Source organism: Pistacia vera, unplaced genomic scaffold, assembly GCF_008641045.1.
Source record: "Pistacia vera cultivar Batoury unplaced genomic scaffold, PisVer_v2 Contig552, whole genome shotgun sequence".
NCBI lineage: Eukaryota > Viridiplantae > Streptophyta > Magnoliopsida > Sapindales > Anacardiaceae > Pistacia > Pistacia vera.
Genome location: NW_022196393.1, coordinates 230,114 through 254,581, shown reverse-complemented (window position 1 = coordinate 254,581; position 24,468 = coordinate 230,114). Strand labels below are relative to the sequence as shown.

Here is a 24,468-nt window from a genome sequence, read left to right as displayed (position 1 = left end):
ATTGAATACATGTGAATTATCCCTATGTTATCAACACCAATAAGTAGCAAACACGGGGACCAATTAACGACATCCTAAATGGCAATCATATAACGATTCTCAACAATCTTTAAACATAAAAACCCGATTAAAAAAAAAATAATAACAAATTATTCTATTATAATCAATATTTGACATATTTTTTTGTGAAACAGTAATCGTTTACAATTTCTTAAAATATAAAAATTCGATAATAAAATAAAAATAATATAATAAATAAACCCGCACAACGAGCGGACGTGCCATCTAGTTATGATCAAATTTTCAAACACTTGTTTGATTAGTCTCTGTTAGCAGATATCAAATTCAGGTATTTTTCAACAATCGTTTCTGGGGAAAAATCAGTAAAATAGCCCTTCTTTACATCCAAACCTTCTTCAGCTGCGAGCATCTCAACCCGGCTTTGGACCCTATCAGCTCCAACCTGATTGGGCTCCAAGAGTATGCAAGCTATCTCGGTGGAATCCTCACCATGAGCCAAGCCCAGCGCTTGGACCGTTGGCAGCCCACCTCCGCGGGCACTCACCATTCGGGCTATCCGACGAGCAGAGGAGATGTCCGTGGACATAATGGGTACATTGTAAGTTGCAGCCCATGGACGAGCTCCAATCAGCACTATACCTCTGGCCCGAGACACCTGGTTGGGACCCTCATCGGGCCTTACAGGGAGAGTTTCAGCCGTTGTCCAACCTGCCCATTGGTTGCCCATGAAGTTGGGCCTATAGTAATTAAGCTGTCGCCTGATGGTGTCTGGGGCCTTGCCTGTTGGGTGTGCTGCACCATACAAGAACACAGGCACTGCAACATCACATGGTGAAAGACAATGTTAATGATTTTTATACGTACATTTGTTAACATTTATAAATTAGTGTTGCTAGAAATGACTACCTTGAAATCTAATGCCAATATCTGCTGCAACTGCTTTGGCAAGCCAAGCAGCTTCATCCAAAGATGCCCGAGCGAGTGGATGGAAAACAATGTCATCAACAACACCAAGTCGAGGGTGGGCACCAGAGTGCAACTCCAGGTTTATGGCTGCATAAGCAGCCTCAACCATGGCTAACACACACTGATGTAATGGGCTGTAAATGGCAGTACCTATGCTATCATGAACAACGTAAGATACAAGAGTGTAAAAGACCCTGTTGTATGCTCGATCCTCAAATTTGTTCACAATCACTGTTTCTGTATCACGCCTGGCGGATTTTTCTATCGAGTCAAGAGCTGAGAGGTTACGCGATTCAGAAATAAACAGCTTACAACACAATAGACTAGATTGGTTTGTAATCTTTTTGTTCTGAAAACGCCAGGAATTTATCGAGTTGGATTAAAAAAAAAAAAAAGTGGCTTTGACTTTCTATTAATAAAAAAGAAGAATTACCATAGAACTATAGAAGCAATTGTGTTTTGGATTCCTACCAAACTTGATATCTCCAAAATACAAGCAAACTCCAGGATCTCTCATTTTTACCTCACTTCCAAGCAATACCGAATTGTTCACTCCCTGAACATTGTTGTTTACATAAATTTTGATGCGGCAACAATCTTGGGACTCAGCAGTAGTGCCACGGCGGGCGAACATTGCAGCCCCAGTATTTGTTCCTTCCAAATTAACTCGGCTGAATGAGCCATAGCATCTCTCCGGAGGCATGAGATAGATGAACTGATGTTTGATAATAGACATGGAGATCTGTTTTTGTTTTTCTCGACTTGAGTCAATGAACTATCAATTTTAAAGATGTATCAATCTCCATTATCAAGTAATGTGGCAACCTCAAATTCCTTATTTATGTTTGTGCTCTACTCAAAGAAATTATGCACAGTTAAAAGCATACGCATTCCTTGATCAAAGCTGAAGTGGTCTTTCTTACCAAGATACGAATAAATATTATCCAACGATAGCCAAATAAAGAATGCAAAGAGGAATTGTGAATCAACAACTAAAATGTTTTAGACCTGAAACAACAATATTGAAGGTACCCAAAGCAAAACTGATATTGAAAAATGATATGGGAACATATGCAAAAACAATTCCCTAACATGAACAAAAGCCCTCCAAAGCCAGCCAAAATAAATCATTCGTAAATTTTCTAAAGAATTACGAATGGCCAGAATTTATCGGTAATTATACATCCCAATTAGTGAAGAACCCTTCACAACGTTATTATTTCCTAGTTAGTCTCAAAGGAAATATGCTCCTCTCCAGAAACTTATTGGTAACTACATAAAATCCAAAAAAATAAAGTTGCAAAAGTTATTTTGTGATCAACAAGTATCAAACTTTATTAAATATAGTCGCTGAAATGATTATGAATTCTTTTTCATCAGTAAAATAAACAGAAGTTATGCACTTATACGTCTTTTTGTGGTAGTAAGGAAATGAAAGTACCACATACCATGTCCAGGTTCCAACTGGATCGCATTTTTTTACAGAAAAACATTTTTGAAACAAATGCTCTGAAGAACATCATGGATAAGAATCAGGCGATACTCTTTCACTGATTGTAGAACCGAATTGTGGGCCACCCTTTCTATATGAAATAAGATATTCAATCGGGTACCCCTTCAACTGATGTGGCACAATCCCAAGATCCTCAAAAGTTAAAGCTGCAAAGCCCACCATAAAAGTAAGAAAACTTATAGACTCTAACTCGGCAACAAGGGAACTTACTTTGAAACGAGAAAAAACATAAAAAGAAAGGCAAAAATATCATATTGCAAAAACTAATGAACTTGCCATTTTCTGAGACAATTGTATCTGAAGTAAGGGCATTGATTTGGTCAAGATTGAAGATATCAGGATTTGGTAACGGAAAAGGAACTTTCTTAAGTAATATCTCTCGGGGCATTCCAATTGCCTGAAACCATATACACCCCCAAATGCATAAAATAAAACATCAGAACAAAGTTACTGGGAACTATCTGAAAGAACACCAGCAACAAATACATGACAATAACACGAACACTGTGGCAGGTAAACACAATCCAAAAAGACAAATTCGTCTATTTACTGAATAATTAACAAGAAATAAGGGAATTTGCAGTCCGCTGGATATTACATAAAACATAATTTTGTGTTCTATTATAAGCATTTAATACTACATGTATATCATTTGTCAAGCTCTTCAACCTCTTACTCTAAATGCCAGGAATAAATTTAAAGACTATACTATAATAGCTTGTCTTGAGAACTTTTGAGAGTATTTTTCTCACACTTCAAAAAATTGCAATTGCTTAAACCACTGTATCAAATATTTTTCTCACCCTTCAAGAAAAGACAATTCCTCAAATCATTCAAATACAAAAGTTACATAAGTACCTTTGCAACACGGAAAGGAACTTTCACATAGCGAGGCCATTCACGGATCACATCATACATGATTTCTGCCTGCAAGGCAATGTGATTCAGTAATATCAACCAATCTATACTGCAAGAAATTTAGAAACAAGGATAGATTACCAATTCATGTTGAGTCAAGATCTCTGGTCCACCCAGCTCGTAAACTTTTCCCATGCTGGCGCCATCATCTTTTAAGGCCGCAACAATTGCAGCAGCAACATCTACAACATATACAGGTTGGATTCTGCAAAGAAGGTAATGTGGGGACAGTATCAACAAAAGGTTCAAAACAAATATTCTATGTCAGGCCTGCAACTTACTATTCAAGAAATAAAAACTCCCTAAAGTAAATTTTCTATCACCAGAATAACAGTTGATGTGTCAATACATACCTGGTAGATCCATCCCCAAGAAGTGGAAGAAAGCCATATTTTTTAGCAAACTGTGCCCACCTATTCAATAACCTATCCTCCGTTCCAACCATTGCAGCAGGTCTCAAAATTGTGGCCTACAGAAATAACATTCTATTTTAGAAACCTGCATTTGAAAGCAGCAAGGTAACATCTGAATTATAGACATATGAGGTGATCCACATTTTAGGTGGTGTATCCATCTGCCAAAACCTAAATTCAATTTATTAGCACTTTGCATGGAAATTGTCTGACACGATTTCTCAATCTTCTTTCCGGATTCTCTATATTGCTCTCCATTTCTAGTGTATTTAAATTGTGCCTCCCAGAAAATTTTAACAACTTCATATTCTCAAAGCAAAAGATCGTTTTGGCAACATTCAGAGAGTTTTCCCCAAGTGACATGCTAAAAAAAATCCAGGACCATTTACTACAAATTAATTACAATGACCTAACCTGTATTTGGTTGGGCCATGATCAATGTAAATATGCTATTACAGCAGTTCTCACCAGTATTATCAGTGGCGGATCCAGAAAATTTTTTTAGGGTGGGCCAAAATAAAAACTAATTACATATTAATATTTTTGTCCATTAATATTTTTGTTAGGGTGGGCCAAAATCCAAAAATTATATATATTAATATTTAAAAAAAAATTGAGGGTGGGCCAAAAGTGGGCTGGATCCGCCCCTGAGTATTATCTACTTGCATTTTTCTTTGATAATTTTTTCTTAATGTGTTAACCCTACCCGACTTTGAGACTGACTAGTGAGCAGGGAGATCTTACAAAATATCAGCATAATAAGAAAACAAGTTTTAGACTATGAACACAGGCTAAAGAATGATAAGTTGCTTTGCACTTAAGAGTGACCATGTTCTCCATACTGCTACTTAACAGAACTCATGAGCAACCGGCAGCATCGGCTCAGCTCTTAAGAAGAAAAGTTATAGTTTACCTCAGGTAATTCTCTCAGAACAGATTCCTCTGCAGCGGCTTTAGCAGTAAGCAATCTTGATGGAGATGATGGAGATGCCCCCAAGCAAGAAATTTGAATAAATCTCATGATACCACCATGTTCTTTTGCAATCTGGAGAAATTTGGCAGAACACAGGAAGATCCATCAAATTATATAACCAAAAGAAAGGAATAGCAAAATCAAGTACTAAACTTGGCCAACTGCAGCAGATGATAATGGGCACAGATTTCTCATAATATGACACACAAACCATGATTCAGCTAAGATTAGAACGAACTCAATGAAGGTTGCACACTGGATAATTTAGTCCACAAAGAAGATCACTGATTGACAGATCACAACTGCAGCCAACCACACTCGTAATTTGTAACAAACACACCAGAGATGAGCATCAAACTAACGCAATGTAGCAATACAATATAAATCTGCATGTTACCATTATTTTTCCCAGAAAGTTAAATTATTAAGTTAATATAACATTGTGTTAATAAACTAATAAATATAATAAAAAAAATCACCTTTTTATCATGTTAAATGGAGAAGGATAAAAAAGAACAACATAATCAATCACCCATGAGGATCCGTGAGAAGTCTAACGCAAATTAGTCTCCAATAAATACATGCATTTTTATTGTTCAATAATAGTTCTAGCTCAAACTCCTAAATTGAAGAGAAGTAGGCAAATTTACTAAAGTTGGAACATAAATTATACATTCTAAGAATGAATGTGCAGAAGCCTACCATGGCAAATCGTTCAGCCAAAGAATGGTTCACTTCCTCAAAGCTATAGTTTCTTGTCTCGTACTCTCTTCCTGCCAGTAAGCAAAGTTACTAAGCTTTAGTTAATTCACTGACTCTGAGATTATAAGGCTTTAATAGGTAAGATTACATAAGATGAATGTGTACCGATAAGATTGATAACAACATTAGCCTTTGCCATTACGGCCTTGATAGTGTTTTCATCCCTTGGGTCGAATTTCATTGGTACTATCTGGGTAAGATAAACATAAAAAAAATAAAAAAATCACATTTCACATATTTGATTGAATGAATATATATATAAGGGATAACATGACAAAGATATTATACTACTCCACCTGTCCCAAATCTCCCATCAACTTAAGATGACGATGACTATCCTCAGAACCCCGAAAAGGTACCAACACTTGAGATCCCATTTTGGCTGGAACAAAAAGTAGTGTATACATTCAAAAGAAAAAATAACTAACAAACTTGACGGTTAAAATAACAAATGTGCCAGCAAGAAATCAACACGATTGAACTTAATTTGTGCAAGCGTAAACCTACATTACAGCAAATAAAAGCAATAGCCAGTTCACATATAACTCACCAAGTTGTTGCACAACATAACGACCAAGGAACCCAGTAGCTCCAAACACTGTAGCTACAATGCCGCTGCAAAACAAAATATCTCATAAACCTAGAATAAAATTCTTCAACAAATTAATTAACCGATCACATTAAACTAACAATACCAAAAATTGATTTTCCAAATCTTGCAAGGAATGAGAAGATAAAAGAGAAAAAGAATACCTAACAGAGGATCTTCCACCAGTGCCCTTGCGAATAAGGTGGCCCACACCCTTGCCGGAGACCAAAGTGGATCCATACCTCGGATGATCAGCTCCATAATCTGAAATTTAAACAATAATTAAATTTGATTTAAGTTTTAGGATCTAACCTAACCCTAAATGGAAAAACAAGAAGAGGAAATGATGGAGTTACAGTAATCAGAGAGAGGGTAAATGGATTGGAAAGATGAAATCGATGGTGAGGGCTTTAGAGATTGTTGCCCTAATCGCCTAGCAACGGCCTGCATGTTTCCTTCCCAGCTGCCGGAGACTCACAGATACACAGAGTCTGCTTCGAGTACATGTACAATGGTTGGAGCTGGAGATGGGGTGCGCACTAATTTGGATTTGGGTCGGGTTTCACTTGGGCCCAGTTTTTGATATCCAACTAAGGAACTAAAAAATCTCATTTTTTAAGACAATTTATTTTAAAATTTTTAAACTAAATTTTTTTCTTATAGTATCCGATAACTTTCATAAATGCCCTCTATTTCTTTTTTCTTTCAATTTTAAAAGATTAATATTTCATTCCCTTCACTTATACTACGTTACNGAGTACATGTACAATGGTTGGAGCTGGAGATGGGGTGCGCACTAATTTGGATTTGGGTCGGGTTTCACTTGGGCCCAGTTTTTGATATCCAACTAAGGAACTAAAAAATCTCATTTTTTAAGACAATTTATTTTAAAATTTTTAAACTAAATTTTTTTCTTATAGTATCCTATAACTTTCATAAATGCCCTCTATTTCTTTTTTCTTTCAATTTTAAAAGATTAATATTTCATTCCCTTCACTTATACTACGTTATTTCTAAAATAAAATTTTAAACAATTAAATTTATAGTTCAGAAAAATTTATCTCAAAAACATTCAGTTAAACAACACAAAATGTATATAGAATAAAATAATTATTGATATTTAAAAAAAAAAAAAAATTTTATATGTGAAGGAATTTTAAACTTACAATTTTGTATTACTTATAACCTTATATATCCCATTTTAAATAAATTTGTTACTATAAAATTTATTAAAAAGTGAAGTTTCTTTAGTTCATACTTTATACGGTGAAATGGCTAACAGATTCACTCTTTTTTTTAAATACAAAATATTGTTTAGATATTTTTGTATAATGGATTATGGACTTTTTGAAATTATAATCTTTTTTTTTTTTTTGATAAGGTATAAAAAAATTCTTATAAAAACATGGTTTTTTATAAATCTTTAACTCTGAAAATAATTTTAAATATTGTAAAACAAGTGTTTAAATATTAAAAGTATTAAAGTAGATGGTAATTTTTGGATTGTCTCTTTATATTTTAGTATCATTTGAAACTAAATAGACAAAAATATTTCCATTTTAAAATTAAAATTTAATGTTACTCTTCATAATTCTTTATAAAAGAATCAATACATACTGTGAGGAAGTAGAATGAGCAGTGCTTGAAGTTGAAAAACCTAAAGAATTATGTGAAGTTGAAGCAGGTTTTACATTAATATTTTGAACACCATTTTAGAAGCACAGGAATTGCTTGTATGATATTTTGCATTCATCAAAGGAAAAGCAATGAAAGCTTAACATTAACAAAATTTATGGCCTCGTAGGCTTAAACTGAATTTTGCCACTAGAAACAGTGGAATTGACATTCACTAGTTCATCTCTGCAAATTTGCTAACAACATAGGAACCCTTCTTCATTCTAAAACCTACTTTACTTATTCAAGATTGATCTGATCAACAAGTATCACCAGCCGTTCTTCTTCCATGTCATTATTCTCAATCTCTACCCCACCAGACTTATTTTCTTCGTGTATGAATTCCTCAATTATGCTTTGAGGGAATGAATTAACGCATAATCAACTTGAACTACAAGAGACGATTTTCCTCCGATGGTACTCTGGTTCAATAGCATCACATCCGCCATTGTCCTCCGGTTTTGTTTTCGAGTGAGTCTAAAGCAAATAGTAGTAGCAGTTCATTCTAGGTACTCCCTCTTGCTCTTGCTGCCACTGACTTCAAGGTTTCTGAGGCATGCCCTCGAATTTAAAAATCTGGAATGCCACTTGACCTTGAGGAGTATTCCGTTACCAACTTTAGAAACATGGATGATTTATCCTCTAAAAGTCGTACTGGAGTATCAAACTCTGCAACTCGACCTGAACAAATTAGCAAAAACCATGATTACCGGGAACTGCATACATGCATGGGTCTGTCAGCACTAAACTAGTGTCAAACTGATAGAAAATTTTGACTTAATGAGATACAAATATAATGTACGTACCATCACTTAGTACCAAAACCAGATCACTGTCAATAACAGTTGGGATACGATGAGCAATGGTGCATACTGTGCAGTCCTTAAACTCTGTCCGGATAATCTTCTGGATGAGATTATCTGTTGCTGTATCAACTGATGCTGTTGCTTCATCAAGCACTAGTATTCTTGCTTGCTTAAGTAAAGCCCTACCAAGAGAAACAAGTTGACGCTGTCCCACACTCCAGTTATCTCCATTTTCCAGCACTGCAAATTTTAATTTGAAATGCAACCGATGAATTATCAGTCTCTAAACAAAAATGATGTATCAATAATGAGCAATATTGGATGGCTGTAAACCTACCCGGCGTATCAAGCTTTTGGTCTTTTGCACGAACTATCTCTCCAAGCTGAGACTTATCAAGAGCCTGTCCCATCAAAGACCAAAACTTAATTGGGGCAGAACATTATGCTTTGGAAATAAACTTATTTGAAAGCCAATGACTACTTTGATAGAATAAAAATCTGTCATTTGAGAATAAATAGGCAAAGAAGATGAAAAGGAACCTAATAAAAAAATTGAGGACAAGATTTCATATACAATATACATAATTTAGGGTATCAAAGTAAAACAAATTAGTTATTTTAGAGATTGAAGAAACATTAAGAACTTAATTATAATTCAAGAACTTTTATTCAAAACACCTACCTCTGATTTTATACAAACACAGCATTTATGCCTCATCAACCATAAGAATACAAAATACACATAGGATGTGTGATATATACCTCCCAAACTTCACAGTCTGAATGCTCTCCAAGGGGATCAAGATTGCATCTGATGGTCCCTTCAAATAAAGTAGGATCCTGCGGTATGATACCAAGACGGCTTCGGAGATCATGAAGGCCAATTGTTGAGATATCGATGTTGTCTATAATGATCTTCCCACCGGCTGGTTCAATCAATCTAAATAATGCCTGAATCAAAGTAGATTTTCCACTCCCAGTACGGCCAACAATGCCAATCTTCTTTCCACCAGGAAATGCACAGGTTACTCCATGAAGCACCACAGGAAGATTCTCAGCATAACGAACCTTCAAAATAGAAATGGGAATGTCAGCAATTTGTGAACCAACACAATCATTAAGAATACAAAAAAAAAAAAAAAAACACAATCATTAAGAATACAAAAAAAAAAAAAAAAACTTCTTTTCATCTCTTTTTTTTGTACCCCTTTCATATTCCTTTCTACCAATTGTCAGAGTTTACATATCACTGTTAGATCCTTAGCTATCCACTTCCCTTTCAGATTAATCAAGAAAACCAAAGCAGTCATACATTGCAATCAAAATTATCAAAATTTATCTAACAAATTGATTGGATCATGTAAGAACAAATTTCCAATGCCAAAAGATTACACTTTATCATCAAAACAGAAAGAAAAGTGCCTTTAGTGAGGTAGATCTGCAAACCTTTAAATCGATCAGTTGAATTGTTCCATTTTCTGGCCATGAGGATGGAGGTCGAGAGTCCTCAACAAATGATGGAGCTTCACCTGGGATTTGGCTGTATTGATAAATCCTCTCTATGGAAATAATTTTGTTTTCAAGCTTGCAAAAGCTAAGTATCCACCGTGATAGACGTGCATTTAAATTAAGGCCATATGTCACTGCAAGGCCTGCCATGCCTGTATAAAAGAAGTAGTGGGCTTAGCTGCATACTATCACAATTGACAAACTTACATCTCCATTATTATGGTTATTTAAAATCCATTAAAAAGAAAACCTGGAGGGCAACCGGAGCAATACAGTATATAAACAGCCATGCCAGAAGAAACCAAATGGCAGAATACAAAACCATGAGCTATCTAACTTAGCGTTTTTTCATCCACATGCACACATTATCTTTCAAATAGTCATTCCAAGATTACAAGTTACCCATACCAAACGACATATGATGACTAAGCAGATGATTCAATAATCAAGGATATGATTACTTACTTGGATCAATAGCTCCATGTGGAAAACTCACAAGTAAAACCATGCAAAAGGCAAACACAAAGGTTGAAAGCAATTCCATACGTAAGCAAAGCCATTCGATAGCTGCTATACTGCAGAAGAATGGACGAGCAAAACAATCAAGAAGATAAAGGTTTCTCTTCATGAACCTTTTTTCTTGCCCAAAACCTCTTATTGTAGCAGCTCCAGCAATGGATTCACCAAAAAGGTGGATAATTGGAGATTTCTGGATGCTAACGATACGGACCAGCTCCCTTGATGAAGCCATGTAGTATTTCTGCATTCAAATACAATGATATTTAATGTCTTTTTCTTCTATTTCTGATGAGTAAATAAGTAAAATAAAAAGGCAAAAACAGAAGTCCACAGAAGGAGAACCAAGAATGACACCACAAACTCAGAGAGAAATATAATCAGTCACCTGCATCCACAAGCATGCAACAGCCATTGGAATGACAAGCAACAATACTTGCCAAGTAACCTTTGTCATTACACCAACAATGCCAAGAAGCTGTATAGTTGTTGAAGCAAACCCACCAAGTCTAAAAGGAATATCAAGATCCACGACACTTTGATCAATAGACACCTATAAGGTTACAAATGATTACGACATCATATGGTGAGAGAGAATAAAATAGTCATACCATAAAGCAAAAAGAAAAAAACTTACACGATTCAATATCCTTCCTGCTGGAGTAGAGTCAAAGAATGACATAGGAGCTCGGAACACACTTCTAAGCATCTTTGAAAACAATTTCTGTGCAGCTTCTAAACCAAATGTAGCTACCAGAACAGCCCTGACAAATATAAACCAGGAGCTTCCAAAAGCAAGGGCAATATAAACAACCAGAAGGACCATAGGATTAACTTTAGTTTGATCTCCTTCGGTTTGGGGATTTGCCCAAGCCATCCACCAGCTACTAGCTATTTGAAGGAATTGGAACAATCCTTGTGCAAGGATTATCGGTGGGATCAATAAGCCTCTATAAGCTGCAACCATATATGACAAGTAAACCTTCATGCTAACCCTTCCTCTTACCCTTTCCTCTTCCTGAACAAGCTGCTTTTTCCTTGAGCGTTTGGCTTTCTTTTTTTCTTTTATTGCTTTCTGCTCTGACGCTGATGCACCATCTTGCACTTCCTTTGCCAAACTGTCAATATCATTCTCAGCTGTATCACATTTTTTACTAGGTATAGAACACCCATCCAGATTCCCATTTTCATCTGAATCTTCTGATGAGTGATTTGGAATATCCATGGCTTCAATTGCTTCTTGGTGAGCTGAGACCAAAGTATTAAAATCTGTCCCTGCTTGTAAAAGATCGTCATATTTTCCTGCCTGTATGATCTGGCCTTCCTTAAGAACCTGCAGAGATGAGAGATGAAAATTGTAGTTTTAATTTACCAAAATCAAAAAATCAAATTCTCAGTGCAATCAGCAATGCACTTATTTAAGACAAAGATGTAGGATTTCATAAGAGCCCACCAAAATCATGAGGACAGGTCTTAGATTGCATGAAGCACCTAGAAGAAATGACCAGATGCGAATAGTTCCACAAATTACTTATACAACCATAATGCACCTGATGAAAATTTTAAAGGAAAAAAAATGATAATGATAATAGTAAATTAATTAAAATTTTAAAAACAAAAATCCTGTCAACATAATATTCAGCCACTTCACTAGCAACCTTGTAAAAATAAAATCTCTCTCAATACTTTTTTTCCTTTTTCCTTTTTGTTTAAGGATATTTCACTTACCAATTTCAGATGCTGAAGATAAGGTAAGATTATCGCAGAACTAAACTGGTAATTATGTGTCTTTTTTTTTACTGTTGATTTTCGCGGTTAATTAGTTTAGGAGCTACAGTAATTTTCTTTCGGCATGGTTTAATAAAGCCCACATTTATTAGAAACTGTTTTGTTTATAATACCATCCTGGTCTAGAATTTGCTCCACCTTATAACCTCTGAAAACATGGCCTGCTAACATTACAAAGAAAAATATGACAAAGAACATTGAAGAATGGTAACACAAGCAATAAATACTTCCCATTAAAAGTAAAAAATATAAGCTGATACTAACAAGAAGCCTTTTACAAATTCTAACAACTTTACTATTCTAAAGCATGAAATAAAGCCTGAATTCCACATTTTCATACCAGTATCAAATCAGCAGTAGGCAGAAATTCAACTTGATGGGTCACAAATATCACAGTCTTACTTGCTAATGCTGTCAATATATATTCCTGCATTTCCACAACAAATGTTAGCCAAATTCCCTTCACTAAATTGCATCATTTAATACATTGAGGAAGTCTAACCTTGAACAATTCTGACCCAGTGTGAGCATCAACAGCACTGAAGGGATCATCAAGTAAATAAACATCTGCATCTTGATAAAGTGCCCGTGCAAGCTGCACTCGTTGCTTCTGGCCACCACTCAGATTTATACCTCTATCCCCAATAATAGTCTGATCTCCATGTGAGAAAAGTTCAAAATCCTTTTTCAGTGAACAAGCATGGATAACTTTTTTGTACTTTACTTTATCCATTGGACTGCCAAAAAGAATATTTTCTTCGATATTTCCAGACTGTATCCATGCTGATTGAGAAACATAAGCAGCAGTACCACATACTTTTACCTGAAAAGTATTGAACAGAGACAAATAACTTGCCAGCTCTTAACAATAACAGAAAAATATATATAGCAAACAAGGGTAAAATTAAAGAAGAAAATTTAATATCGACAATAGGATGGAAGTTCCAGAATGACTTACTTCACCAGAGATCTTTGGTATCTCCCCAAGTATGCAAGAGAGCAAGCTCGATTTACCAGAACCAACCATGCCACAAACAGCCACACGCATCCCTCTCTCCACTTTCATTGATATTCCAGACAATGTTGACCTTGAAGAACATTGGTCCCAACAAAACTCGCCATTTTCAATCTCTATGGCAATGTTCGTCATTCCTCGTGGCAGAACAATGGTTGCATCTTCCTGCAAGTCCTCTTCCTGCAGGAATCCAGAAATTCGGTCAAGAGAAACCTTTGTCTGGGCCATCATTGATACCAAGTCAGGAAAATTCCTGAGTGGTTCTTGGAGGATTCTGAAAGTTGCCAGAGCAGAAAGAACACTTCCTGCTGTGAGTTGAGCTCCCAACAATATAGAAGTACCAAAAGTTACAGCAGCAACAAATATGGGGGAGCTCCAGAAAATGAATGTAATAAAAGCTTGAGAATAAAGAGCTTTCCGGAGCCACTTGAACTCTACATCCCGCATCTCCTCCAATGTCTTTCGATACCTCTCCTCCCAAGCCTGCAACTTGAGAATTCTCATATTCCTAAGGCACTCCGAAGTTTTCCTCATCCTTTCATCCTTGGCAGCCATTAAATTGTCTTGAAATTCTTCTTGGACCTTTGCTAGAGGGACAGTAACAACAATGGAGATGATGGTGGCAATCAATGTTGCAACAGAAGCAATTCCAACATTTTTATACAAGATTGCTAGAGCAAGAATTATTTGCAGAGGAAGCATCCATATGTCATGGAGATACCAAGAATAATCCCCTATTCTCTGGACATCAACGGCCATGTAATTAACAATCTCTCCACTGGTGTGACTTTGCTTAGCCAAGCTTGAGAGCTTGAGTCCCTTTCGGTACACCATTGCTGTAAGAGCTGATCTCACATGCATACCCAAAATGTCTACTCCAAGATACCACTGCCGGGTTGTTAAGGTCTCAACCAGCTTGGCAGCAAAGAATATCCCAGCAAGAACATAACCCTCATGAGGGAAAGTTTCCTTTCCCCCTAAATAATCAACAAAGTAGCTAAGCATGAATGGACCAACATAGGAGACAACGGTGTTCAACCCAGCAAAGATAGCATTCCAAGCTGCTTCCTTCCAGAATGACTTCAGAATTGCCCAAGCTAAAGAGGGCTGCTTGGAAGGATTCTCAGCCTTCACTTTCTCCCAATTTGAATTCAAAATCTTATAATTAGTCTTGGCTCGATTTTTTGGTGCAAGAAGGGGAATATCCTTAAGCTCAAGTGGTCTCTTTGCACCAATCGAGAGAAGTGGATTCAACCAAGAAAGTGTGGCCAAGCTAAAGAGGCCAGCATCCCCATAAGGAGTGACCTTAAGACATCCTGTTTCTTCTTCAAGAAGCAGTGGTTCCTGAAGTTCAGAGTTTCTACACACTTGTATACCAGTAACACCCCTAATGGCAACAAAACATAGGAATGTAAGAGCGGGGGTTGCTGCAAAGTTTGCCACAGCATGAGAACATAAGTATCTCGCACCTTCTACTAACAGTCCTCTGCCGTCAACATACAGAGTACACAAGCAGAGGAGAAATGACACAACCCACCATACCCTCAACAAAAATGGGAATTTCTCAGCCACCTTAAATTTACAATGAAGAGCTGAAAAACTCAACACGAACCAAGCTAAGCCTTGAGCAGCAGGCAAGCAAAGAGCAGACCAGTTCACTACCTTGCCATCAACAGCCTTTCTTATCAAACCAAACCCATCAAACCCCAAAACTAAGACTTGCAGAAACAACACATAGAAACAACAAAACAACGCCATTTTGAACCAGGTACTAATCTTGACATCTCTAATTTCTCCATCAACACTGCTTCGCCTAAGTGGGCTTGAACTGGCAACAGAATCATCTTTAAGAATCCTAATTCTACCCACGCATACAAAAATTTGCCTAGCGGATATTATGAAGAGAAACACGAGAAAAAGTATCAAGTTGATGCAAATTGAGGATATTTCCAAAATTTGCAAGCCTTCAATAGCCTTCAAAAGGGCATAATGCGATTGCCTTGTTGAATAAGAAGCTGAGATTATATTCAACAAAATAGTGATACCCATTATTGAATAAGCTGAGTTGTTGAAGAAAAAGATTTTTGAGATTGAAAAGATAATTCAGTCGGTGTCGAGTTAAGCTAAAGAAGAGATCAAATCGTCTACATATGAAGGGCATCTCACCATCTGTTCAATGAGAGGCAAAACAAAACCAACAACATGTAAGTTCTATTGACACATTGCATATAACAACAAAAAAGTAAACAGATTATTATCAACAACACAAAAAACGAAGACAAACAAATCCAGCGGAAATTCTAAAAATGAAAGAAAGAAAAAAGAGAATCATTTTATTTTCTTTCCGTATTGCACTTCTCTCTCTCACACTCTCCATCGCTTGGGGACAAATAGAGAGAGAAGGCAAGTGCTAAATATCAACAAAAACTAAACCAAACCCATTGTAGAAAATACAAAAACTGACCTGGGTTTTTTCTTGAAAATTGTTTTGGTGTCGATTGTCGAGGCACAAACAAACCCACCCTGTGATTGATAAAAACTATATAGCTCTCTGTTTCTTCAATTCAACATATATAACAGAGCATAACCATAACCATAAGCCCCCCCGAATCTAGCTTTCTCGTCTCCCAAACAACTATTATAACACGTAGAAATGAAACGAGAGAGAGAGAGAGAGAGAGAGAAAAGCTAAGAGGGAACAAAAACACACAACACCACACTGTCTCTCTCTCTTCTACTCTTTGTATTGTAATTTTTTTTTTTTTCTTTTTTCTTTTTTAATTTTCGCTACTTCGTTGTAGCACTTGCCGTGTTAGAGTACGAGACTCAAAGCAAAACAATAGGATGTGTTTTATGGCTTGACTGGTCGGTTACTCGGTTTGCCAAAATACATCTACCGCTCTAGCAAATGTTTAGTTTCTATTTATTTTATATGTTATCTCTATTGTTTATATAGAGATATTTGAGAGAATTTGCGAGTTGTGAATAAAGAGGATGGAATATTATTCTCATGATTTAATCGATGAGATCATGATTGGGATCTCAGAATGTGTTTCAGAGAGGATTTTTTGTCTTTGGGTTAAAAAGTAAAATATTATGTACCCAAAACTTGATGGTTATCATATAATAAAGTTTGAACGGATGTTGGTAATGGAGATGGAGAGTGATGCGATTGGCAATAGCATGAGCCATGATGGCAAGCTTTTAAGGTGATGACATAAGGGAGAGTTTGGTGGTAAGGGGTTAAGCATGCCAAGGCCAAGGGCAATCCAAGTCATTTAGCATTTTGTTTTTACTTTGAATATCATATCAGCTACCCCACTTATCACACTTTCTTTGGATGTTTATGTGAAAAGATGAAAATTATGACCTGAAACTGCGGTGGCGGGCTGGGTGGTTTGAGGTGGGGATGATTGTTTCTCCATCTCTCTAACATGTACTATGTTGGGGACCTTTATATTTTTCTTTTTTAACATCATTATAGTTAGTGTTGCCATTCAGTAAGTGTTGGCTGCATAAATGGCAACACTAACTTTGAGCACAATCCCAATCATCATTTTTATTTTTTTTTATTTTTTTATTTTTTTAGAGATTTGGAGTTTCAAGTTGTGTTTTAAAACCCGACCGATTTAACTGGGAATTGGTAGTTAAGCCGAGTAGGTCAAGGTAAAAAACCAGAAATAAGAGTTAACTCGGTTTCACCTGCGATTGGATCGACATTACTACAGAGAACCACCGATCCAATTGATTTTCTGCCAAAACCAGGTTAACTCAAGATGTGGCTCTCGACCGATGTTTGGTGGGCAAACAAGAATCTAGATTAGGAGGGGTTTCAAAGGTGGATCACTGTGAATCAGGAGGTGGTGTCGGAATCGTCGGAATTTGGCCAAGAAATGGCAAAACCCTAGCTTATGATTGTTGGTGATTGGTGAGTGAAATGACTTCGAAACTTTGGGGGTTTTGTAAGGAGTAGCCGGTAAGTCTAAGGGTGGTGGTGATTGGGGTTGTCGTCACTCAAAACGGCCAAAAACCACCAAAGGACAGTCATTTGATACGGTTGTCATGACCGACGATCAACAAGTGATGAGAGGGGATAAAATGTATGGTTTTGAATAGGAGATGGCGGAGTTTCCAGTCGTGGTGACGAGGGTGATTTTAGGTGAGAAAACAGCCAGAATTTTTTTTTTTTTTGGGGGGGGGGGGGGGGGGGGGGGGGAGGCCAGAGGCAATACGTGCTAATGTGCGCCTAAAACAGTAACCATGCTAACATGCGTTGCAATAGTAATTTAAAAAAAATTCATGTTGATGTCGGTATGATGATATCATGTTGACGTTAGCATGATGACATCACCAGTCTGACCTGCTGGTCAGACTGGTTAAACCGATCAACCTAAGACCCGATCACCTAATCGGACTAGTTATTAAAACATTTGTTTCAAGTAAGTTGGATTATATTCATTGTTATTATTGTTTATCATTTCTTGTACAAATTTGAGATGACATTAGAATAATTTGTTTAGGTTGTAATTGTCTTGTAGTTGATTGATGATCAACTTGTTCGATATGGAAATAAAATATATTTAATTAGTGATCATTGGATCGCAATTAAATTTGGTACAGCCAGGATTGTGTTGGAAGCCATTATTGATTTGGCCTTCATCAAAAGCAATAATTCCTAATAGAGAAGATTACTTCCCAAAGAGTTAATTAAACAATACCAACGTGTCTTCCTTTAATTCGCTGAACTATTTGCTTTAAAAAACACTATCTAATAACTCTGTCAAGGTCATTGCCATTGCTAGAATACTCGTTCAATCTTTGTGGAAAAATCTTTATAACAGAATCATAATAAATAAGAGCTTTTAATTAATAATAATATAAATACACGTTTAGAAATTGAATGCCTAAACGAGCATGAGATTAAGATAATAATTTCCAAGATGAACAAGTATTTATTCATCTTAGTACATAGTTTTATCTTCGGGTGTTAATCAATTTATTGTTGTCGTATAAATTAAAATAAGACGAATCGTTTACATAATTAAACTTATAAGTTATAACAACTAATTAAAAATAATAATAATATATTAATTTTTTTTTTTACAAAATTCTATCTTAAAAATTTGTAATTGATCAATTTATAATTAATTAATAAAATTTATATTTATAATTAATTAATGAAATTTATATGAACCCATATAAAATCTGTCAAGAGCCGATAGAAAATAATTAAAGTAATACGAAAATCTGCTGATGACGTATCGCAAATTTTGTTACCTTGCGTTAAAGGACAGCAGTCACACTCAGTCGGTCAGTGAGGCTGGACCAACGTGCCCCACCGTTTGGACCGCCCAATCTTGCCCGCTCAGTCTCAGCCTCAGCCTCAGCCTCAGCCTAACGTCACATGTCGGCTCGGCGTTACTAGAAACTTCCTCCATTTTTCAAAATGTGGAATAAGGGAATTTCGGGGGTTAAATTTGTAATTAGATTTGACCCTGCCAATTTTAGATAAAACGTGACTCGCGACCAGCATTAGTCAATAGTTACCAGTAACACGATGTTTGTTCAAACTTTTGACTAAGATTTTAATTTAAGCCACGGTTTAGTATACGTTATGACTTTTTTTAACAAAAAAAAATTCTGGATTGGCGGCTGCTTCATCATAATCATATAATAAGGTTTTAATCAAAATCTTTACCAAATTACTATATACATTACTACCTTAAAGTCCAAATTCTATCATTTTTTTTTTTTGTTTTATAATAAAAAAGTATTCAGATCACGATCTATTAAATACCTTACAAATCCAATAAGTCAAACAAGTCACAAATGTGATAACTGACCACTTTATAAGATTCGAATACAAAATCTTTACGTAACATACCCAGATGGTTAAAGTTTTGTCATCCAACCATAAACCAAGAGGTTAATCCTACAAAAATTAGTTCACTATTTATAGCTTAGAACAATAATTGAAGTATGGCACATAATGATTTTTCTGATTATCTGTATAGACATAGCAATCCTATATGAATATTATCAAGGGAAAAGAGAAATAAAGAGATGTCCATATCCTGTAAGATATACCCGTATGATATGATCTTCATAAAAATTGTTACAAAGGAAAAATATATCGGATTAAGATGCCTATCTCAAACGAATTTCGAATCAAACTCTTAGATATTATTTACAAGGAATCAGAATCATTATGTAATACATCACAAATATTTACAAGAAAACAATCTACATAACAATTATTCTAATTGTATTAATCAAATGGAACCAGAAGGGATGAAATTGAAAACAGTATTATGAAGTTTGGTGAGTTATGAAATCTTGTTGATGAAGCAAAACCCATAGCATATAATATGAATATAACCTTTTTTTTGCTTTTAAACTTTCGTGACCTAACAAAACACAAACATTATGATCATAAAAGTCGTATTTAAGTGCATCCAGTTAATTTCTTGAACCAAAAAGAACCCACAACTTTTGCTTTTTGGACTTTTAATTAATCATATTATAAAATTAAGATGGATGTGGGATATTCCTGGATGAATTGAAGCACCAATCCATGTGTTTAGAATTTTATTAAAGTGCCTTTGGTTCATGGTTTCTTACTATTAGTTCACTAAAATATTAAACCCCTTTTCGTCGGCAGCTGTCTCCTGCCTTTCACTGAAAGCAAAGCAGGATTTGAATTCTAAAATCAGCTCATTTTAAAAACCAAAAGGCACTTGGACCATAGCTGATGAGGTAGCTAGGATTGAATTAATTCAATTTATTTTAAAGGACGATCGAGTTGACTTACTTACGACAACCTGATTTAGCATTGTCTAATTTAACGGTCGGCAAATTTTATGAAATAGAATTGCCGACATTTACGACATGCATATATACAAATAGTCAAAGGAGCTGACTTATGATGCACGTTTTTAAGGAAAGATAAGAGACTTCAGGCTTAAGGTTAAGGGACCTCTTGCCTTAAATAGCCTCACCAGCCAATGACAGGCCTTCATAATTTTCCTTAAACATATATGTTGGATTGTCGAAGCTCACTAATTATCTTCAATATTTAACTCTCAAACAAAAGTTGATAGAATTTGGAGTGGGTTTGACTCCTCATTTAATAAGATCTTATTAAATTGAAGGATTATCTCTTCTTATAAACCAGTTGGTTTAAACGTGTTTAGTCTATGTGAAACTCTACCATATTCAGAACAATGTTGATAGATTATATTTAAAAGTTTGATAGGCAAAACCTGATAGTTTATTAAACAGCCAGCGCATGGAACGACCATTCTTCACCTGATACCTGCTCCGAAATTCAACATATTTGGAGGTATGTGTCACAGTGTAACGTGTCAGGAAATGAACCCCGCAAAAACGAACGTGTTTTAATTTGCATGCAAACGTCTTTATTAATGTTATGATCATCTTCCAGCCATGCATGCACCTAAAGTACTATTCACAGAATTAATTAGCATCTTGTCATCAGAAAATTCAGTCTGATCGATCAGACCAGTGAGAATTGTGGATGAGATGGACGCAGCACACAGACAACTCCATCAGAACCGTATGAGCTCTAGGGTCCAATTTGAATTTTGAACGTTAGATGCATATAACGCAAACATCCGAGAACTAATCATATATAGACTGGTGGCAAGGAAAATGAATTTAGAGAATTGATTTTTTGGTATTTAACATCCAACTAAATATCAAACCAATAAAGATTGAAGAGAAAGTTTGGCATATGGTATAAAATAGGGGCCCTGGAGACTGATTCTTGCTGGGCCTGTACAAGGACTTATTTGTCCTGCACGTACAATTGTGTTAAATCAAATGAAGATGAAAATACAGGCACCGCCATGTGAAGAAACTGACATTGATGGACAAATACCATGAGAATGATAATGACCAAGTTGACTGCTAGAAAGCTGATAATTAAGTTNTCATTAAGCAAAGAGATAAACACTCAATCATGAAATTAAAACTCAAAGTAAATCAATTCATATAAATTTGAATCATTGTATCAAGGTTACATCAAACATCAACTAAACAACTCAGTTCATACTCAAAAACAAAATAAAATAACAAAAACAAACTGAATCAAGATTCATCATTGAAAAACAAGCAAAAGATGGAGAAATCTTCTCTAATTTGAAGCCCAAATCTTCAATAATCTTCTCCTTCTAAAAGTTGCCTTCCAAATGAAGAACCAAGGCCCTTTTTCTTTCGTTTTCGTGCTAATTTATACCTCTTTTACTTAAGGATCAAGTCCTAGCAAGCTAAAACGCGTCGTTTTATTTTTCACATCTGACGCAGTTTTGCCGTAGCGAAGCTTTTTCCCTGCCGTGGAGAGAATCTTTTGAGCCACATTTGAGCATGAAAGAGTCTTAATATGGAAAAGTGTTAAACATATGAATTGTAGCCCTTTAAATTATGTTTATACTCGTTCAAGAATCAGAACAATCCAAGGTCTACAGCTCAAGTTATGGAAGAAATACTGAAGCACATTCAAAGACGTTTTACTTCGGTTTCCAACGTACTGTTCACGACTTCAAGCCAAGTTTTCACCCTTGTCCAGTCAGAATTAGGAAACACCCACAACATGAAAGTTGTAGCTCTGCTTCTTAGCTTTCCAAAGCTTCTAAAATCAGGTCATTCTGAATTTCCAAGCTCAAGTTACATAATTTAAGCTCAAAACTGTCATCTATACTCAAAATCATCGTTTAGGCCTACAAAAACAAATTAATAGAATTAGGTAGCAATTATGGCCGAATTTGTATGAGAAGTATCATAAATCCTATCGAAATTCAATACAAAATCATAGGAAAAAATATGATTATCATTTACAATAACCACAAATTCACCAAAAATATTCTACATAAATTTATAATTCAATCACAACTCTAATAAAAGTAAAATACACAAAGGTTTACAAAAATATGGATTACAATCACTCCAAATCCAGATACGCATGTAAAAGGGAAGGGAAGTTGGGAATTAGGAAAGAAAAACTTGAATATAAAAAAGGCAAAACGTAACTTTTTTCTTTTTTTTTACCTTTTAAAAAAACTTCTCAAATTTTTTTTAAAAGTTGAGGGCAGGCCTGGGCCTACCCTCAAAGGGCCTGGGTCCGCCCCTGAATGACAAGCCTTCATAATTATCCTTAAACATATATGTTGGATTGTAAAACCTCGCTAGTTATCTTCTAACTCTTAAGAAAAAACTAATAGAATTTGAGGTGGTTTTGACTCCTTACTCAATAAGATCTTATTAAATAAGAGGATTATCTCCTCTTATAAACCAGTTGATTTAAATGTGTTTAGTCTGTGTGAAACTCTAACACACCCAGTGTTCTGATCAATATATGTTTTTAACCTAATAAATTAATTTTCTGCTGGGGAAGATAGATTATATTTAAAAGTTTTATAGGCAAAACTTGATAGTTTATTAAACAGCTAGCTTCACCTGATGCCTGCTCCGAAATTCAACATATTTGGAGGTATGTGTCACAGTGTAACGTGTCCGGAAATGAACCCTGCAAAAACGAACGTGTTTTAATTTGCATGCAAACTTCTTTATTCTTATCATCATCTTCCAGCCATGCATGCACCTAAAATACTATTCACAGAATTAATTAGCATCTTGTCATCAGAAAACTCAGTCTGATCGATCAGACTAGTGAGAATTGTGGATGAGATGGACGCAGCACACAGACAACTCCATCAGAACCGTATGAGCTCTAGGGTCCAATTTGAATTTTTAACGTTAGATGCATATAACGCAAACATCCGAGAACTAATCATATATAGACTGGTGGCAAGGAAAATTAATTTAGAGAATTGATTTTTTGGTATTTAACATCCAACTAAATATCAAACCAATAAAGATTGAAGAGAAAGTTTGGCATATGGTATAAAATAGGGGCCCTGGAGACTGATTCTTGCTGGGCCTGTACAAGGACTTATTTGTCCTGCACGTACAATTGTGTTAAATCAAATGAAGATGAAAATACAGGCACCGCCATGTGAAGAAACTGACATTGATGGACAAATACCATGAGAATGATAATGACCAAGTTGACTGCTAGAAAGCTGATAATTAAGTTGCAACTCTCCAGTCCTGTCCACTCAACATCGGTGGACGAGCTTTGTGTTATTCGTAAGGGTGATGTGCTTCTGATACAGGAACCAAAATCGAAAATAAAATCAAAATTAGTTAATTCTTAAGATTTAGAACTAGAATTAGAATCGATCGGTTCCTAAAATTCTGGAATCAGAACTTAAAACATAGGTTTTAGTTCCTAGTACCTAGGTAAACTTTAATTACCCCTTATTTTTTGACAACTGACAATACGCTGCCAAAAAATTATAATACACCCCCAATAGTTTAAAAAAATTACAATTTAGTCTTGAGTACTTGGACCTCGGTTTCGATTCCACGTTCCAGCACTATAGGAACCAAAACTGGACCCGAGAATTTCCAATTCCAATTTTCTATAACTGGATCAGCCAGTTTCAGTTCTATCCTTATAAATGTTCACACTTATTCTTACTTTAAAAAAAAAAGAAAAAAAAAGAAAAAGAAAGGAAACGTTTATTTTGTCGTAGTTGGGGTTTGAAAATATCTTATCAGAGAATCCAACATTCAAATTGTCACTCATGGGCAACATGACAGAAAAACCTTATCAAGATAATTTAGTAATCACTGTAAATTTGAAATTAATTGGGTAATTAATCGATGTGATTTTTCTTTTTTTAAAATTGCAAGTAGTTGGAATAAAGCCATTGTGAAATTTGAGTAATATATCCTCCTTGGACCAATTTATATTAGTGCTTAAGTTTTTTCTCAAACACTCGAAAAGGAGAATTAGATTCGTGTAAAATTGTACATGTTGCACTCGAAAAACCATGTTTCCAAGGGGCAAAGGGCTTGCTATATTAACCACCCTCCTTCCCCTGTTCATGCTTTACGAAAACGACATGAAGATTTAGTGGAT

The 24,468-nt window shown here is 35.6% G+C and overlaps 3 protein-coding genes across 3 annotated transcripts; all 3 read right to left on the bottom strand.

Moving 5' to 3' along the window:
• Nucleotides 1-267: 267 nt before the first annotated feature.
• Nucleotides 268-1,888, bottom strand: LOC116108069 (formimidoyltransferase-cyclodeaminase-like). Its single transcript, XM_031394348.1, has 3 exons — nt 1,421-1,888; nt 928-1,336; nt 268-837 (listed from the first exon to the last, which is right to left on the bottom strand). The coding sequence occupies exons 1-3, from the start codon at nt 1,721-1,723 to the stop codon at nt 320-322; spliced, it is 1,230 nt and encodes a 409-aa protein (XP_031250208.1). The 5' UTR covers nt 1,724-1,888; the 3' UTR covers nt 268-319.
• A 190-nt stretch (nt 1,889-2,078) lies between these two features.
• Nucleotides 2,079-6,695, bottom strand: LOC116108070 (NADH dehydrogenase [ubiquinone] 1 alpha subcomplex subunit 9, mitochondrial). Its single transcript, XM_031394349.1, has 13 exons — nt 6,512-6,695; nt 6,320-6,419; nt 6,117-6,181; nt 5,863-5,948; nt 5,672-5,756; nt 5,507-5,577; nt 4,745-4,876; nt 3,772-3,887; nt 3,500-3,623; nt 3,359-3,427; nt 2,777-2,897; nt 2,436-2,646; nt 2,079-2,259 (listed from the first exon to the last, which is right to left on the bottom strand). Exons 1-12 carry the CDS (start codon nt 6,603-6,605, stop codon nt 2,507-2,509), a joined length of 1,203 nt encoding a protein of 400 aa, XP_031250209.1. The 5' UTR covers nt 6,606-6,695; the 3' UTR covers nt 2,079-2,259; nt 2,436-2,506.
• A 1,241-nt stretch (nt 6,696-7,936) lies between these two features.
• On the bottom strand, nt 7,937-16,166 carry LOC116108054 (ABC transporter C family member 5). Its single transcript, XM_031394333.1, has 12 exons — nt 15,928-16,166; nt 13,407-15,632; nt 12,951-13,271; nt 12,789-12,875; nt 11,298-11,993; nt 11,049-11,213; nt 10,610-10,904; nt 10,082-10,296; nt 9,398-9,703; nt 8,973-9,036; nt 8,636-8,875; nt 7,937-8,510 (listed from the first exon to the last, which is right to left on the bottom strand). The coding sequence occupies exons 2-12, from the start codon at nt 15,510-15,512 to the stop codon at nt 8,398-8,400; spliced, it is 4,608 nt and encodes a 1,535-aa protein (XP_031250193.1). The 5' UTR covers nt 15,513-15,632; nt 15,928-16,166; the 3' UTR covers nt 7,937-8,397.
• Between the last annotated feature and the right edge of the window lie 8,302 nt (nt 16,167-24,468).

Bases quoted from the DNA above. Each gene is read 5' to 3' on its own strand.
- LOC116108054 (XM_031394333.1), bottom strand. From the start codon at position 15,512: ATGGGTATCACTATTTTGTTGAATATAATCTCAGCTTCTTATTCAACA. The intron at 10,905-11,048 runs GTGACTGATTAT...ATTTGAATGCAG, and splicing joins TTGCATGCTTGTGGATGCAG to AAATACTACATGGCTTCATC. The intron at 9,037-9,397 runs GTATATATCACA...TTGATGGGACAG, and splicing joins CAGACTGTGAAGTTTGGGAG to GCTCTTGATAAGTCTCAGCT.
- LOC116108070 (XM_031394349.1), bottom strand. From the start codon at position 6,605: ATGCAGGCCGTTGCTAGGCGATTAGGGCAACAATCTCTAAAGCCCTCA. The intron at 5,578-5,671 runs GTACACATTCAT...GCTTACTGGCAG, and splicing joins TGTTGTTATCAATCTTATCG to GAAGAGAGTACGAGACAAGA. The intron at 3,624-3,771 runs GTATGTATTGAC...CCTTCTTTGCAG, and splicing joins CTTGGGGATGGATCTACCAG to AATCCAACCTGTATATGTTG.
- LOC116108069 (XM_031394348.1), bottom strand. From the start codon at position 1,723: ATGTCTATTATCAAACATCAGTTCATCTATCTCATGCCTCCGGAGAGA. The intron at 1,337-1,420 runs GTAATTCTTCTT...TGGCGTTTTCAG, and splicing joins ATTGCTTCTATAGTTCTATG to AACAAAAAGATTACAAACCA. The intron at 838-927 runs GTAGTCATTTCT...GTGATGTTGCAG, and splicing joins TATTGGCATTAGATTTCAAG to TGCCTGTGTTCTTGTATGGT.